This window comes from Macrobrachium nipponense, chromosome 17 (genome assembly GCF_015104395.2).
Source record: "Macrobrachium nipponense isolate FS-2020 chromosome 17, ASM1510439v2, whole genome shotgun sequence".
NCBI lineage: Eukaryota > Metazoa > Arthropoda > Malacostraca > Decapoda > Palaemonidae > Macrobrachium > Macrobrachium nipponense.
Window position 1 is genome coordinate 58,792,539 of NC_087210.1, and position 17,942 is coordinate 58,810,480.

Sequence of the window (17,942 nt, forward strand, 5' to 3'; positions counted from 1 at the left end):
AATCCTTTCAAAATTCAACACATACAAGGAGACATACCTATACTCTTCTGCAGTGTGGCGTTATATACCCAAACTGCACGTCCTACATACATATCCCAATCCTTGTTGCCCTTACTCATCATTCGGAAAATCTGTCATCGTCCTAACAGTCCTTTCACCCAACCCATTCTCACTGGGCATATACGGAGTAGAATACACATGCACAATACCCCATTCCTTCAACATTTCTTCAAATTCCCATCCCACAAACTCAGGTCCATTATCACTCAACATTTTTGCCAGCTTACACACACACCATGGGCAACATCACTTGACCCACCATTTGTGCAGCCGTTTCACTCCTCTTATCTTGATGGGAAAAAAAACCCACATAGCAAATTTCGACTCATGTGATCCACCATCACAATCATCCCCACGTGTCCTCTCGCAGTCCTAGGCAAAGAAACACAATCAATCACAAGCATTTCAAACGGCTCTTTCATCTGCAATCGCAACACAGGTGGACTTGCATGCACACTCTGATACTTTCCCCTCTGACAGTCTTCACACCTGACAGCCACATCCACACAAATCTTATTCAACCCAGGAGCATACAATCTCTCTCTCATGCATTCCCACAACTTATTTTTCCCTGCATGCCCAAACCGATCATGCACCAACAAACACATACTCACAGCTGACTCAACAGAAAACACCGGCACATACACTTCCCTGTCATACACCCCTTCCTGATGCAAAAAGTACACTGTTTTTGCACACTACAAAATGTTTAGCAACCCTCTTATATACATCCAACTCACTTGGCCAGTCTTCCACACGCACTCCTCCCAAAACACATTGTCGCAACACACTTATCTTCAGGCAATTATTTTGCATTTCCTCAATCTCTTCCTTACTCAACAGATCATTCTCACTCCTAGCAATATCAATCATACCCACAAAGTTTGCTACAAATACATTACCATCTTGAATCCTAGCTACTTGTCTGCCCCCCTTTCTAAGAATTCCATTTCCTATATCTACGTCTATATCGTGGATCCTCAAAAAATCTATCCCTATTAAAAAGCAAGATGGCATATCATTTTCTCCTATAACTATAAGTTATGCAATACTTCAAGATCTCCCAACCTAACCTTTAACGGTACCTCTTCCCATACTAAAACACTTCCCTGTCCTAACCCATGTATTCTCACACTTGTAGACTGCCTTTTCACTTTCCAATCACATCTCTCAAGTTCACTCACCACTGACCCACTCACCAAGGAAACTTGTGCCCCTGTGTCAACCAAACTACAGTACTCACTATCATTTACTTGGACAAACGTCACCATTTTCCCTTGAGTCCCATGCAAACACATTTACTACCACGTCCACCTGGTTATCCACATCACAATCCTCCTCATCACATTCATCCTTAGTTAATTCCCCATTTCCACAATTCTGACTCAGATCCCCTTCACAGTCCCTTTTTGTAACCAACCAATTATAACCACGTTCCCCGCACTGAATCATCAAAACCCCACGTTCATTACCTGTACTCACCCTTCCTCGATACTCAACTGGTCTGTCCCATCAAAATACAACAACACTTTTATTCCAAACAACTCAGCCACTGCTGACAACAATTCATGCAACATTTCTCCTTTCCCACCTTGTTCCTCTGCATATGCCACTTCCTTCTGCATATCACTCATTAACTTCACTCGCAACTCATTCACACTACTGGGTACCTCTTCAACCAGACCCTTACCTTCCAAGTTTTTCAATGCTGAAAACAAACATTCACACACTCTTGTCATTCCCTTCAAACCTCTTTTACAACTAACCCCTCAGGTACCATATTCAGATCCCAGTCACTTTTCACAACACCACTGTCCTTACCATGCATCCTAGACATCGTATCAGCAATCACATTTTTACTCCCCGGCACATATTCTAAGCTAAAATCAAACTCACTCAAATTCTCAATTGTCCTCGCAATCCTAGCATTCGCACTTTCCTTCTTGATCATATGAACTAATGGCCAATGATCTGTCCTTATGACAAACTTTACCCCATACAAAAACACTTTCAACGCTTTCACACAAGACTTTATTGCCGCAAGCTCCTTCTCAACCACCGAATACTTAAGCTCTGCTTTATTAAAAGCTTTACTCACATTCGCAATCACTCTCAATTGTCCCTCCCCATTCACCTCTTGCATCTGCACCAAGCATCCTCCCATACTAAACTTACTAGCATCAGCATACAACTCAAGCTTACTGGCATCCTCACTATAGTCCGGAAAAGCCAAGGTGACGTCCCTAGCAGCCTCCTCTTTCAATCTCTCAAATGCTCCCACCATTCGCTCATCCCACCTCAGCTTAGTACAATTTTTCTTCCCGGTCCATTCAGTCAATGGCTTCCTTATACCCGAACAATCCCTGACAAACTTCCTCCCGAACTCAATCAAACCAAAAAAACCCTTTAACTCCCGCACGGTCCGGGGACGTGGAAACTCCTTTACTTTTTCCACAAACTTTTCACTCTTCCTTACACCACTCGCACTCACCTTATGACCAAGAAATTCCATTTCCCCAGCCAACCACGTACACTTCTCCAGCTTCACTTTCACTCCAACCTCTTCCAACCATTCTAACACCTTCTCAAGCAGTTCCACATCCTCCTCAACAGTCTCACTTGCAATCAAAACTTCATCTATAAACACAGTCACCTTCCTTCTATCAAAACCAGCCAAAACTACTTTCATCACCCTCTGGAAGGCAGCAGGCGCATTAGCAAATCCAAAACTTAACCTCTTGAATTGATAGTGGCAGCTACCACTCGAAAAAGCCGTAACATGCCTGCTCCCTTCCTCAAGGCATCTGGTAATAGCCCCTTACCAAATCCAATTTTGTGAACACACTCATCCCATGCATCTTATACACACAATTAGACACCACATTCATTGGGAATCGCTCCTTCACAGTCACTTCATTCACCTTCCTGTAATCCACACACATCCTCAAACTCCCATCTGTCTTGCGTGCTGGGACTATGGGACTATTCCAAGCACTTTCGCTCCTCTCGATCACTCCCACTCTCTCAAGTTCCTCACACTATTCCTCAATCTCTCGGGCAATAGGCGCAGTAAAGTGTCGGGGACGCTGATATATTGGGGTATCGTCATTCAAAGGTATCTTGAACTCTGGAAGCTTAGATCCCCTGAAATCCTTGTCACCCCGACTCAACGCACCCCGCCTATCCCACAACATCTGCATCAACCACTCCCTCTCGTCATCACCAACATTTTCATCTTCCTCAATTCTTTCTCTCAACTCATACTTCCACTCATCATTTTCTTCCATGCTACCTGTCATCACCCGCCGCACCCTAACATATCTTTCGTCATCCACATCCACCAACATATACAACAACCCCACACAATCACCTTCACATATACCCCACACTCGCTTTTTCCTAACACTCGGCAATGAGGCCACAAAAACCCGAGGATTCTCCATATCCAAAATCCTGTCGTACACATGCACGCTCGCTCTTACCAACTTGTTCGCATCCACACCCTCAACCACATATGCACACTAGTCACCTTTGACAATCCCAAGACTATCGGGCTACGCAACTTTCACACTTTTACACTCTCTTTCGCAACCAACGGCACTCCCTTCCATATTTTACTGCTTAACCCTCCATCCCTATCCAAGTACAACTCTCCATGTACATTCCCCTCCCTATGCAACTCAATCATATTCCTGCTTGGATGGACCACCATCCCACACTTCTTCAGGAACCTGTACCCTAACAACATATCATACTTATCACTCATTCCCTCGATCACAGGCATACCCAAATTTCCTATTCCTTGTACCTCCCCTTTACATTTCCTAATTTCACACTCACTCCACAACTTGTCACATCCATTCTTAAAAAGAACACTGACACTGCACCCATTATCAATCAAAGCAACCAAACACACCCCTTTGCACCTCACTTTTACACTCATACATTCATGAGCTTTTCCTCCAAACCCTTTTTCATGCAACAATCCTTCATGCACATGCATCACTCTTACTAACCGCACACCAGAGGACCCAACTGAATCCCCTTTGTACCTAGTTTCCTGAACTCCCAACCTGACTCATCCTCTTTCGCCTACACACACTCGCCACATGACCTTCCATTCCACATTCAACACATTTTGCCCGCTGTTCCTTACACATCCTAGCATAATGCCCATTCTTCCCGCAATTACCGCAAACCTCAGTCACACGAGTACCTCGACATCCACTTGCTATATGCCCTACTTGCCCACACCTGTAACATTTAATATCCCTATCTTTCTTACACTCGCTCACTAAATGCCCTGTTTGCCCACACCTGAAGCAAGCTCCCAACGCCCACCGACATTCATTCTTCCTGTGCCCTAGCTTTCCACATCTGTAACATTGCTGCTCTCGTTCATGACTAACTGACCCTACTCTTCCAACGCTTGCACTCCGATCTCTCTTAGGGCGAACCACACTTACGTTACTGGCTCTAACGCTCCTATCAACCACTCGCTCTGCCATTCTCTTTGGCCCTTCCAAAACTGCCTCCCTATAGCTCTTAAACTCTGGTATAACCTCAGCCACTTCTACTTTCTTTCATACACCTATCCAACTCATAATCCTCTACTATTTCCAAAATGTCGTTCCACGACAACCTTTCATTCGTCCATCGCATTTTCTCCTTACGTTTCAGATTTACAAACTCATACACACTCTCAAGCACAGTCGCCAACAACTTCCTCACTAACTCTCTACACTCATTTATCCCTTCATCCCCAAACTCTTTCCTGGCTAATGTTTCCAACCTGCACACATACATCGACAACGACTCACCAACATTCATTCTTACCTCATCAAAACCATGTTTTCTCCTATATCTAACACTACTCCTTAACCTCTTCGCCTGTTCCACAATCCTGGCTTTCACACTCTCATAAGGCACATTCCCCACACTCATCATTACCCCATACACACTCAACAAAAATCCTGTCAAAAAGCTACCCAACTCTCTTGCCCCAACTCTCTTGTTAGCCCCATACTTTGCCTCACAATACCTCTCATATTCCTTAAAAAAATCCCCTATGTCCCTACTACCATATTCCTCGTATTGTGCACATCTAGGTATCTCTCTCATATATACAGCATTTCGTACTTCCCACTCACTCTCACCTTCGCTACTAACATTCTGATCCCTCGTAACCTCGTCCGAATACAGCGAATCAACTTCCATACTAACATCCATGCTCCTGATTACACTCTTCTTACCCTTCTTTCTACCCACCTGTTTTCACTCACTGTTATCCAAATCACTCTCAACCCTTTCCCCAATGTATTCAGTCCTAGTCTCATCCTGTCCATCATCCTTACTAGCCTTCTTTCCCTTAGTCGTCTTCTTTTCCTCAGCCCCCTTCTTATTCTTGTCCTCAGGTTTATCCTTATCCTGTCTCTTTCCCTTTCTCCTTTACCTTTTACCTATCACAAAACAAGTCACCTTCGTCACTCGTAGTTTCATTCACTCGCTTTTCCACTGTCTTTACCACTTCTGGCCTATCACAAGACCCAGTAGGCCTACCTCCTACAGCTCCCTCTCCCATGAACCCCTTCATCATCTCCTGCACTGCATTCATCATCACTAAGAATTTTTCGTCCATTTTCTCAACCATTCCCTCTTCCGCTCCTTTCACTTCTTCTTTCATTTCCACTTTTGCACTCCTTAGCATTCCTCTCATTTCCTCTAACTCGCTCTTCAGCTCCTCACACTCTACCTTTAACCTCTCATTATCCACTTCCAATTGTCCTCTTACTTCCCTCTCCAACCTCAACTCCTCGTTCAGCCTCTCCATGTCACTCAATCCTTCCATCCCAAACTTTCTCACCACACATACACACTAGCCTAGGCCAATCGTCCTGCAGCTGCCACACCAGCAGTCCCTGTTCGGGCGCCAAAAAATAATGTGGCGGGATCACAAAAAACAAGTAAACTCCCCACAGTTACGTTAATTGTACCAGCTAACAAAATTTCCCACAATCACACTTTCCCCTTTACGTTACCTTTAACCTGCAGGATAATTGGTTCAATTAAATACCAAACACACTCAGGGCTAGGCTGTGCTGTCCACTGGATATAGGCTATAGGCTAGCCGACACACGACCACCGCCGACAACCAAACAAACCAACCACCCGAGACCCACAACACCACAAAAACTCAATAAACCGACAAATCACTGCAGACGAACACCAACAGCCTGAAAGAATACGACAACCACACGACCTCCCCCAGCACAACAACCCGCCAAAACCAACACTGCCCCAACCACCACTCACAGACACCGAAAATGCACCACAAACCTCTTCAACCTCACCACAACCAGACAGACACATGCAAAACAACTTCACAACCCCGAAATCTATCAAATAACACCAAAACAACTAAACACCAAAGGATAACTGCTGCTAAAACTGAAACTAACTTCCCCAGATGCCTCACTGCTTGCGACTCCCGTAACAGACTTCCTCTGACTTACTACAGAGCACCACAACAGACATGCTTCTGACTGCCATTTAACCACTCCCATTCATTCTTCCACCAATCTCTCTCTCTCTCTCTCTCTCTCTCTCTCTCTCTCTCTCTCTATCTCTCTCTCTCTCACACACAACCTGTGGAGATGTTGTCAAATATAAACTATCATTACTCCTCCATATTATCATCATTACCTGCCGCCTCCTCACCTCTCCCTTCGGAAGCTTAACGGTATTCAAAGGAGAAGGTAGCTTCTCTGCCCCCGAAGAAATTTCATTTGGAGACTTCTAAGGGTATGTCTCTTCCCTTCGGGGAGGAAGCAGTTGGCTCTCTTGCTGGCTCTTCTGCTTCGTTGAAAGTGGGTTCCGAAACGTTGTCCCCAGGGACCAAGGTCTCAGGAGTCGCTAGAGCTCAAACCAAGGTTCGATCTCTAGCCTCTGTTCTTAAGGGCGCTGCTCGAAGGACAGGTAAGGGAGGACGTACATCCACAGTCAAGGAAGGGGGGTTCTCTCCTCACCATGGCAGTGGCACAGGGCGAGAGTAGGGACCAAGCCATGGCTCAGATCCACTTGTGAAGACCAGCTTGGTTCTTCTTCAGGAGCCTTACAGCCCTCTTCACACGAGGTTTTCAACCTCAAAGAAGACTGGGGTGCATCATGAGAACAATGCATGGCCTTGCCAGGCAGGGAACCATGTCTCTGCTAGCAGAGGCACTGGTACCAGCCCTGCTACCAGCGCTTGCTACAGCATGGCAAGTACTGCTGCATTTTTCTGGAGGAAAGCATTTTGTTTAGGTGATTGCACTCTCCTAGACCCACGCCCCTGTCACCATTGGTGCAAGGGCACGGCTCACTCCCCCAGTAGCACCGCTGTTAGGAGAAGTGAGAGCATCCAATCCTCCTCTCCTAGTCCCTCTACTTCTTCGGACTACACCGGGAAGGGCAAGGCAAACGGTAGGAATCCTTTGGAGTGCACTCCTCAGGATTCAACCTTGGAGGCCTATGTTCCTGGAGGGGTTTTAAGACCCCACTGGTCATACGCCCGCATCGCTGAGGAAGGATTGAAGGGATCTGGTGAGGTTCTCCCTCAGGGGAGAGTTGAGTGGGAGGACCAGTCTCTCAAAGGACTCAAAGGTCCTCTACCCAGAGACTCGGACAACTCTGAGATTCAGAGGACTTTTTTTTTTTTTTCAGAGATTGTAATGCTGATACGTCAGCATGACTATCTCAGGGGAACGACCATGGCCGCCTCTACTGACTCGAAGCCTTGTGGGGACCCAAGAGGGAACCCAAGGTCTCGATGGGGCTGCCGTGGTCGAACTGGCCGAAAGTGTATTGGATCAGATGAATGACCTTGTCCCTGGACAAGAGAATTCACTTAAGGGGGCCGGCTGGCTAATGCCATTTTTTAAGGACAGGACTTTGATATTCATACCACTTAATAAGGTGACTTGGGACATCTCCAAACCGCATATGATTTTCGTCTCTGACCTTCGGTTTTGTGACACCAGGGCGATTTATCCCGAAAATAACCATTTTTCAAATTCTATCTCCTCCCTTGATATTTAATATTAAGACCTAGGATTACTACCTATGTATAGACCTGATGTAGACCTCCAATTGAATGAGGAGTTTTTTTTCTAAAAGTAATTTTTTTGCTAGAAATGAATTTTTCAATATGGTAAAAAATAAACCCTATAAATCAGGAGAAAAAAAATTATAAAAAAAAGACGAAACAAAAATTGAAAAAAAGGGCTTCATTTGATTGTTCTATAATGTCTTTCTGAGTTATATACCAAATTCCAATGATATAGCTTTAACACTAAGTGAGAAGATAGATTTTGAAGGTCAATAAGTATAGTTTTGAGATACAGGCGTTCAAAGTTTTCCTTCGTATTTCTATAAAGACAATGTTAATAAATAATGATTATTATGAATTTATATTTCTTTTTTGTGTATTAATAAACCAAAACTATTTTATTTATCATAATTTAATCATAAATGATGATCCCTGTGCTCATATATTGTAGCCTGGGACACTGCTTGAGGCAAGATGGGGCACTCCTTTCCTACGCAACTCTCTCTCTCCCCTTCACTAACTCGGCTTATTACAGCGAATTTTCTTCTTCTGTATGTTAGCGAGATGTTTTCCTTGTATTTTCCTCTTTGAAATGATGAAATTCTTGCCGAAACAAAGTTAAACAAACGTAAATGCAAGAGAATGTCAGAGGTCAAACTCGAAGGTGTACATACTCTCTTTTTACAAAGACAATTTAATAAATCATGATTATTATGAATTTCATATTCCATTTTGGGTATTAAAAAACAAAAACTATGTTATTTATCATAAATGAAGATCTCTTTGCTCAAAGATCGTAGCCTTGGGCACAGTGTGACGTGTGCTGTCAGGCAAGAGGGGGGCGTTACTACTCAACCCTCCCCTCTCTCTTCACTAACTAGCGTATATTATGATATTCTGTAATAATACTTGAGCGATTTTTCCTCGTCTGTATGTTAGCGAGATGTTTTCCTTGTCTTTTCCTCATTGGCATGATGAAATTCTTGCCGAAACATACATAAACATAGGTAAAAGTAAGCGAATGTCAGAGGTAAAACTCGAACATGTAGACTACTTGAGGTTTGTGATCGCACTGAATCATGACTGGACTTGGTAGCTTAGCTGAAGTCTCCCTTCTCGACTCGGGGAATGTCTACAGATGCCATTTCTCCCAATTTCTTTTACAATAATTATCAAAATTTATGATAATAGAAGAAATATTGCATTTTCTTGTACGGATCAATGTTTTAGGCTTATTGAGTTACGTTAACTAATTACCCTGTAACTACGAAAGTAAGAGGAATTTTGACGAAATATTTCATATACGTATTCTCAATTGCCATATGAAGCTCCATGAATTTTTTCATGACTGCATTTTTTGCCCTATACCCCCATATATAAGGGTTCCGGCCGGCCCCCTTAAATCCAATTATTAGGTCAAACCACTTCCCCTCCGCTACCTGCCAGAGGCTTAAAGTTGGTACACGATCTAACCAGACAGAGCAGGGCTGCTGCCAGCAGGGGCACTGCTACCATGCTACTGGCAGAGGCACTGCTACATCCAGCACTGCTACCAGTCCTGCTAACATATGCACTCGGAGAAGCCTCTATCAACAACCAGGTAACCTGGACCTGGTTTACCTGGGTCCCGGTCTGTCTCTGCATCACCTGACGAGCAAGAGAATCTCTCTCAACAGGAAGCAGCGACACGGGAGACTACTGCTGTAATGGCAGCTCTTCAGGTAGTCTCCTGGCTAGACTTGTGATCCTTCACGGTGGTTAGAGTCGCTGCTTCCTCCAGGGCCATTGTCCCAGAGGAAAACTCAGTGTTCAGGAGACTACCTGTCTGGAGATAGGGCGTTCCTACCTGGGACCAGCCAGCTACCTGTGAACAACTTGGCCTGGACATGGTACTGGATTTTACAAGTGAATCTATAATAGATTCCATCTCTCGCTGGCTCTCCTGCTTTGGAAGTGGGAACCAAGACGCTGTTCCCAGGGACCATGGCCTCGGGTGGCCTCTGGAGATTGAACCAAGGTTTGTTCTCCAGCCTCTGTTCCCAAGGGCACTACTCGAGGGACAGGTACCGTGCAGGAATCTTGTTCGCGAGAATCTCCGAATGTACAACCACATGAGGGAGGAAACATCCACATCAAGGAAGCAAGTCTCTCCTTGCCATGGCAGTGACATGGGGCGAGAGCAGGGACTGAGCCATGGCTCGAACCCACCTGTAAAGACCAAGCTTGGTTCTTCGACAGGGGCCAAGGTCAATGTCAATGTTTCTCGGAGCAAGACACGTGGAGAATAACAGGAGGTCACCTGTTCAGCCCTCTTTACTTTAGGTTTCGGCCTCAATGAGGGCTGGGATGCTTCGTGAAGATGACACATGTCCTCGCCAAGCTACTAGCAGCGTCGCTGGTGGCCATGGTTCTGGTAGCCAAGATGCTGCTAGCCATGTCACTGCTAGCCACGTCTGCCAGCTGTGTCGCTGCTACAGCAAGGAGAGAACCTTACATGTACACTGGAAAAGCACCTCACCAAGGCGATCGTGCTCTCCTAGACCCATGCCCTTGATGTCACTGCTGGTTGACACAAGGAAGAGGCTCATTACCCCTGACAGGAGCACCGTTAGAGGGAATAAGAGCATCCAATACTTCTTTCATATTCCATCTACTTCCTTGAGCTAGTTAGAAGTATAAGAAGACACTGAGCATAGATGCTGTAGAAACTGTGTCGGAGTGGTCCCCAGGATTCTACAGCCAGGTCTTCTCGTAGAGAAAACCTTCAGGGGATAGAGACTGGTCATAGACTTTTCTCCCCTGAACAGTTTCTTACCCAGACTCTGTTCAAGATAAAGACAATACAAACAGTGTTTGCCTCTAACAGGAAGAGTGACTTTATGCTGATGGTGGACTTGAAGATATCCATCCACAAATCCTACTGCAAGTACCTCCACTTTGTCCTCATAGAGATGGTCTGCTAATTCAGAACACTGTTTCAGACTCGAGTGCTCCCCAGGTGTTCACGAGTGTGTTCGACCTGGTCCCAGCTTGGGCATGTTTGCACGGGATACGTCTTTTGAGGTATCTCGACGATTGGCTAGTCCTAGTGAACTCCTGTTCGTGGTTTGTACAGGACAGGAATCGACTCCTCATGTCTTACTGGGGTCTGAAGACCTGGATAATTTGCAAGAAGTCCGATTTTGAGCCCAAGCAGAGGATGTGGTACCCATGCATGCTGATAGACAAGAGTTCCCCTCGAATTCTAGTACCAGCATGTTCAAGTAAGCAGGGACAGGAACAGTCTGCTCGGCTGTGGCTCATCGTGATACATCGCCTGTCGTCCCGGAAGAGTTGGATGCATCGACTGAGGATGAGACGCACACCGAGAGGAGTTGCAGACTGCAGAGGTGCGAGAACTTCATGACAAACACCTTCACATCAATGTCCTGAAACTCAAGGCAGTTTTCCTGGTTCTCCAAGAGGTTCGGGAACATGTGATAGGACACTGTGGCATTGATGACTGACACTACAGCAGAAAAGAGGCTCAGGGATCAGTTGTAATGTGAAAGTAAAGTACAGCTTGCGTCATAAAACCAGATCACTGATAACCAAGGACTGCCTGTATTAGGAAATGGAAACATAACACCACGAACCACCCTGTCCAAAAGAGACAAATCTTTGGCAGAAGCAGACATCCACACCAAAGAATAGTATTCTATTAAGAGGAAGGATAAATGACCTCAAACAGGTTGCAATAATTTTATCACTTATAAATATTTGTTCCTACACAATATACAAACCCTCTGTCCTTTACATTGAGAACTACTTTTGGTATAGGCTGGAATATGGCCATTAAATTCTTGAACTCCACCTTGCTTTCAGCCTTCTTCCAGTGAAGACGTATATTTGTGAGCTCATCCTGACTGGCAGTTAATTGCAATTTTCTTGGTGGGATCTTTGTTTTATTATTTTGAATGAATATGTATATATTGTGTTTGATGTTAATAATTGACTATAATAATTATTATACAAATGCACTTTTTGTGATAGTCTTGCTAGCCGCCTTGCTACATATGTATGTAGAAGTTTTGCAGAATTTGTAGTAGTTGTTGAGGAGGAAGAGAGCTCGTCAAGTGTCGTCATCTTCCTCTTCGTAATCATCATATTTTTCTTCAACCTCCTCCCCTTCAACTTCTAAGGCTCCCCGCTGAAGAAGGTAGTTTCTCTCTCTCCCTTAGAATTCTTGTCACAGGACTTCTAAGGGTCTGCTTCCTCGAACTGAGGAGGCAGTTGGGTCTTCCATTGGCTTCCCTGTTCCTTCGGCAGGGTCTAGCGTGTTGGGAGCTGTAGAAGCGCAAATCTCAGTTCGCACTTCAGCTGCTAGCCCTAGAGGTTATGCCCCTAACACTAGTTCTATGTCAGGTGTTCGTTCGTGAGATTTCCCGAGTGCACCTAAATCTATGGATTTATGTGCATCTAGAGGCAATGACGCTGAGTCTGCTCACCATCACTACTCGGGCATGGAGTGAAAGAAAGGTCTCTAGTTGGCTCGGAATTTTCGCATAAGGCCCATGTCTCGTGCTCCACATTTGCCGTTGCGAGAATTTTCAGACATATATGTCTCATTAGACTCATCATCTTTCTGTTTACCCCACGGTATACCAGAAGTCTCTAGTCCTCTGTTCCATCGCACCTGCCCCATCAGCCGCTGCGATGACGCATAATGATTTTCTTCAGACAATTTGAGTTTTGTCATATACACGTAATGTACATTTTGTAATTCATAAGGTGTTCAATTATTCTTGTTAATCATAAATTGAAAATGTATAAAGAAAGACTTCGCCTGTTCCCCTCCCAACTAGCTCTGCTGCCAGAGTAAATAGATCCTCCCTGATCCAACCCACAAGGAAGCAGTTCTTTAGGCAGTACAATTCCTGTGTTTTCATTAATGAAAGACTCACCGTCTTCATTGCAAGCACTAAAATGCTAATTTATAATCGTACAAAATCACAATCTCTCTCTCTCTCTCTCTCTCTCTCTCTCTCTCTCTCTCTCTCTCTCTCTCTCTCTCTCTCTCTCTCTCTCTCTCTCAGTATACATATCCCCTAATGAAATTAAACAGCAACATTTAAAAAAAAAACCTTATTTCACTTACATAGTTAAAAAAAAAAACCTTATTTCACTTACATAGTAAACTATAATACTGATATGTTATGATCGCAATACATATACAGTATATGTAAAAGAACAGGTTGTCCCCGACATTTACTGTAGCTACGTGTGGCTATATTTTTATTCTTTCTCTGATTTACTGAACTGTGCTTCAATACAAGCATAATAGTTGACTCAGTGATTATCACACACATTATGACAGTATACAAGAGAATATTTTACCACTACATTTTGATGTTTCATCGCCATCACCATTAAAATATTTAAAATACAAATTTGATATGTAAGCAACACTAAGTTATTATTCATGTCTTAAGCTGCTGCTGCTCTCTCTCTCTCTCTTCTCTCTCTCTCTCTCTCTCTCTCTCTCTCTCTCTCTCTCTCTCTGAATGACTGTATCTGAAACTTTTATGTACAAAATTAAAAATATTAATTCCAGTAATAAGTTTATTTCTTTTAGCTACTAAATTGTTTTCCTAAATAATTCTTTTGGTAATAAGCTCCCATCAGCTGATTCTCAATGCAAACAAAAGACAAATATAGACTTTTATTACTATATTTTGCTGGTTATACATTAATATTACAGTACGGTGCCGTAATCATTAAAGTAAGTCATTTTATTTTATAAGTGTATTCATTCACAAAATAAATATAGTTTTGTGCAGCAGCCATAACATGAAAATAAAGGGGAATTGTTAGCTAATATACTTTTGTTTGCAGATCTAATGAAGGGGAAACTAAAATATTAAAGAATTTATAAAAGATTTATGGCATTAGAGAGACATAAAACATAGGCACACACAAACAAAGGAGTAAAACGAGCAAGGGAGCCATTTTAAAGATAATTCCCTCCTACTACCACTATTAATAGGCAATGTGTTTGGATAGTAGCAATAAGTACATGTGCATCATCAATCAATATAGGCTAGGCTGGATCAATCAATAGTGAGTACCCAAATGATAGTATAAGGTATATTTGGTGTTTGGACAAATATTAAAATAGGCAGTTAATCAAAGCGAATTTTGTTTAGGTAGGATGTCTGGTGTTTTAACTATTGAAGTAGGTAGTTAGGGTATAGCCTAGGCATTTTTTGAGGGGTGCGACAATGTGGATATTTGCTTAACGCGGGTGGTTGTGGTCCCCATCCCCCGCGATTACCGAGGCCCCATTGTATATATATAATCAATTTGCTAAGGCTTTTTATCAATATATTATCCATTACATTGTCAATTTTTGAATTTCAGGGTGAAGCAAAGAAAATTGGCAGGTTTGCTTTATGGGTTAGGAACAACCCAAGGAAAGCTCATCATGTGATCCTCAGCCTAGGTCTTTTGGTGTTCTTCAGCCGTCCTCTGTATGACATATTTTTTAGGGATACAGACAAGGATCTTCTCACCAGTGGGAGTCTAAAACGCCAGTAATATCCTTGTTATCAAGTATGGAATCGGTCAAGAAAGCCCAGAATCGTCTTCGTATGTATCCAAAGTTGATTTATCAGTGTGGACCAATAGCAACTGAATATGCTCGTTGTGTAGCACTTAAAGAAAATGTTTTGAAAGGTGACTGTTCACAAGAGTTTGAAGCTTTCAAAAAATGTGTTCAGGAAGCTGCAAAAAGAATGAATACAAGGTTGTAGAAACCTTGGTATTGCCAGATTGGGTTTGATTATTGTGTTTAGAATACTAGGGTTACTTTTGTAGAAATTTACCTGTATCATGAAATAGTAAATTCTAATTATGATGGAACCCATGTAATGTGATACTGTATTGTAGTAAAGTATTAGGTAAGTCTAGTTAATCATATTTATTGGGTATTACAAGTGTTTGAAATTCCTTGTAATGGCCCTGGGTACAAGAAGTTCACGATTTGGCTCAACTGAAGCCATTCAGATTCACTTGTTTTTAGGGTTTTTAGTTCGTTTTATGTTTATTGTGTATGGTGAGCACCATGATAAAACCAATGTTCTTAAGTATACAGATGTGGATTATCATGTTTTTACGGATGCTGCATATGAGGTTGCCAATGGTGGCTCCCCCTTTGACAGACACACTTACAGATATACACCATTTCTAGCATGGATGTTACTCCCAAATATTTACTATCATTTTATTTTTGGGAAGCTGATTTTTTGTTTTTTTGATTGTGTAGCTTCAAAATTGATGTACCATTTGCTGTTGCTTGATGGCCAGAGTAAAGCAACTGCAGTTAAATGTTCATTCTTATGGTTATATAACCCACTGGTTATTGGAGTTTCAACTAGAGGAAGTGCTGAGGCTGTCATGGCTGTATTAGTGTTGTTGACCTTGTACATGTTACGATTACGTCTCACCCTTTTGTCAGGGTTTTTTTTGGGCCTGTCTGTTCACTTTAAATTGTACTCTGTGATTTACGCTCTTCCTATGTATGTGTCATTAACAAGTCACCATCATCAGGATTCTGTTGGAAGGCAAATTCTTCCCAACCATGCTAAGGTAAGGTTAGCAGTAGGTGCGATGATTTCATTCTTTGGCATGACTGGGTTGGGTTTTTTCTTATATGGAGAACAGTACATAGAGGAAGCTTTTTTGTACCATCTCTCTAGGACTGATACAAGGCACAATTTTTCCATATACTTTTATCTTTTGTACATTGGGTCTGATTTTCACATCCCGGGGCTAAGCATAGCAACATTTGGTCCCCAGCTCCTTTTAGTTGTTGCCCTCGGGTACAAATTCAGTAATAGATTAGATGTTCCATTTGCCATTTTTGCACAGACTGTTGTGTTTGTAACATTTAACAAAGTTATAACATCTCAGTATTTTTTATGGTATCTAGTCCTTTTACCTGTAATAGTTCCACGTCTGTCAATGACTTGGCAAAAAGGAGTTTTATTAACTGTCTTGTGGACAGCAGCCCAAGTCTCATGGCTTCTCCCAGCTTATCTTCTTGAATTCCATGCTATTAATGCATTTATACCTATCTGGCTTGAGAGCATTGCATTCTTTTGCTGTAATGTTGGAATCTTGATGGCTTTTATATCGAGTTACATTGCCATACCAAACATACATCACCAAAACTCCCGTAAAAACCGGTAGCCTATAAAAACATGAAATTTTAGGAATACAGTGTAATATGTACATACAGATTGAATAAATATCATATGATATTGATGAACATATTGTATCTGGAGTTTCATTTAAATGCCATCATGGTAAGAACACATGTTGATTACCAACGACTTACAAGATTATCAGTTTTATATAAACAAGTGAATATCCTATCATTTGTTTGATAATAGACAGTTTGGACTCGTCAGTTTTGTATGTTACAGTATCTTGTGTTTTTACAAAATGATTATTCCTCCAGTGTGGTACTAAAATAGAGGTCTTTATTTTATGAACCATTTTGACAGATTCCATCATTAAATTATTATACAGTGAGTATTTACTCTTACTTGAAATGATGGATATAAACCAACATATTCCTTATCCATTCACATAATTATTGCACAGCATTTTTTTTAATAGATAAAATGTAATTATTAGGGTCATAGGTCCCTGAGTAACTGTCTGTACATTTAGATTCTTAATGAGTTTTGCTTTTGATACTGTAATTTATATTTACTTTCATATAGTTCCTTGCGGAGTGTTCATTTTGTGAGCTTCATTACTTAACCTGCTTCTGGATTTCTTAGTAGTACAGTAATTTGTTCAGCAGGCATGCATGAGTGAAATTTATTTCAAAGAAATATGGAGTGTGTAGGTACTACTTATTTAAGCTTATTGATCTAACACACTAACTACTCATGCCATGCCCAGGGTTTGGTACATGTTGGTGTAGCTAATTAGGCATGGCTGATTCGACGTCAGAGAAATAATTGAACTATTTGACATAGCCGTTAAGACGTCAGAACATTTCGATGTTACTGTCTTTAAAATTTTATTAGGATATCTTTTTCATGCAGGGGAATCCAGAACAGGCTGGAGGTTCAAAAAAGGATGAGAAAGGGTAAAAACAACAAAAACACCCAACTGAGGACTTTTTTGTTGTTCTTAGAATCAAATATGCCATTTTATAAATTATAATTTTTTTTAAACCCAGTTATGAGCAACACCCCTAAGGAATTCAATAGGATCTAATGATTCGACTTCCAATATGACTTTTTTTTGTTAATTCATCTCCATCTCTATATTTCTTTTAGCTTCTGGGTTGGCGTGATATTCAGCTGTCAACTTTTCAAGATATGAATCATGTCTTTTCTGTACTTTGTGTAAGGCATCAATAAATTTCCAGATAGTGGGATGGTGCATTCCAAGCTCATTTTGCAAGTGTCGATTGACAGCTTCGGCTTGATTATTGGTACTGTCTTCATTGTTTAGAGTTCCTTCTTAAAGGTTTCATATCTTGGCAGTGAAAATTGTGTTCATCAGAATCAGTTTTATAAGGATTTGACAAACCCAGTGAAACAAGATGTCTGTGCATGTTTTGGGCTAGATGGGAAAAGCAACTCTTGATGCCAATGGTGGGAAATGCATCTTGCATAGCACGAATGGCAGATTGTTCAAAGTCACAAATCATTGAAGTCAGTCTCAAATTAAGTTCGATGGCTTTAAGTATGTACTTCAAATAAATGAAAATAATTTACTCTGTTTGTTAGGAAGC

The 17,942-nt window shown here is 42.1% G+C and overlaps 2 protein-coding genes across 2 annotated transcripts in view; both read left to right on the forward strand.

Annotated features, from left to right (window-relative positions):
* Nucleotides 1–14,864, forward strand: part of LOC135196276 (uncharacterized) — a 52,592-nt gene extending 37,728 nt beyond the window's left edge. Inside the window, exon 3 of the mRNA XM_064222980.1 lies at nt 14,546–14,864. Coding sequence (XP_064079050.1) covers nt 14,546–14,722 — 177 coding nt within the window. The 3' untranslated portion in view covers nt 14,723–14,864. The remainder of the gene's footprint in view (nt 1–14,545) is intronic.
* A 68-nt stretch (nt 14,865–14,932) lies between these two features.
* LOC135196275 (GPI mannosyltransferase 1-like) lies at nt 14,933–16,461 on the forward strand. The gene has a single exon (XM_064222979.1). It carries the CDS (start codon nt 15,140–15,142, stop codon nt 16,373–16,375), a length of 1,236 nt encoding a protein of 411 aa, XP_064079049.1. The 5' UTR covers nt 14,933–15,139; the 3' UTR covers nt 16,376–16,461.
* Nucleotides 16,462–17,942: the final 1,481 nt, after the last annotated feature.

What these genes read in the sequence shown, in the direction of transcription:
- LOC135196275 (XM_064222979.1), top strand. Translation starts at nt 15,140, where the DNA reads ATGGCCCTGGGTACAAGAAGTTCACGATTTGGCTCAACTGAAGCCATT.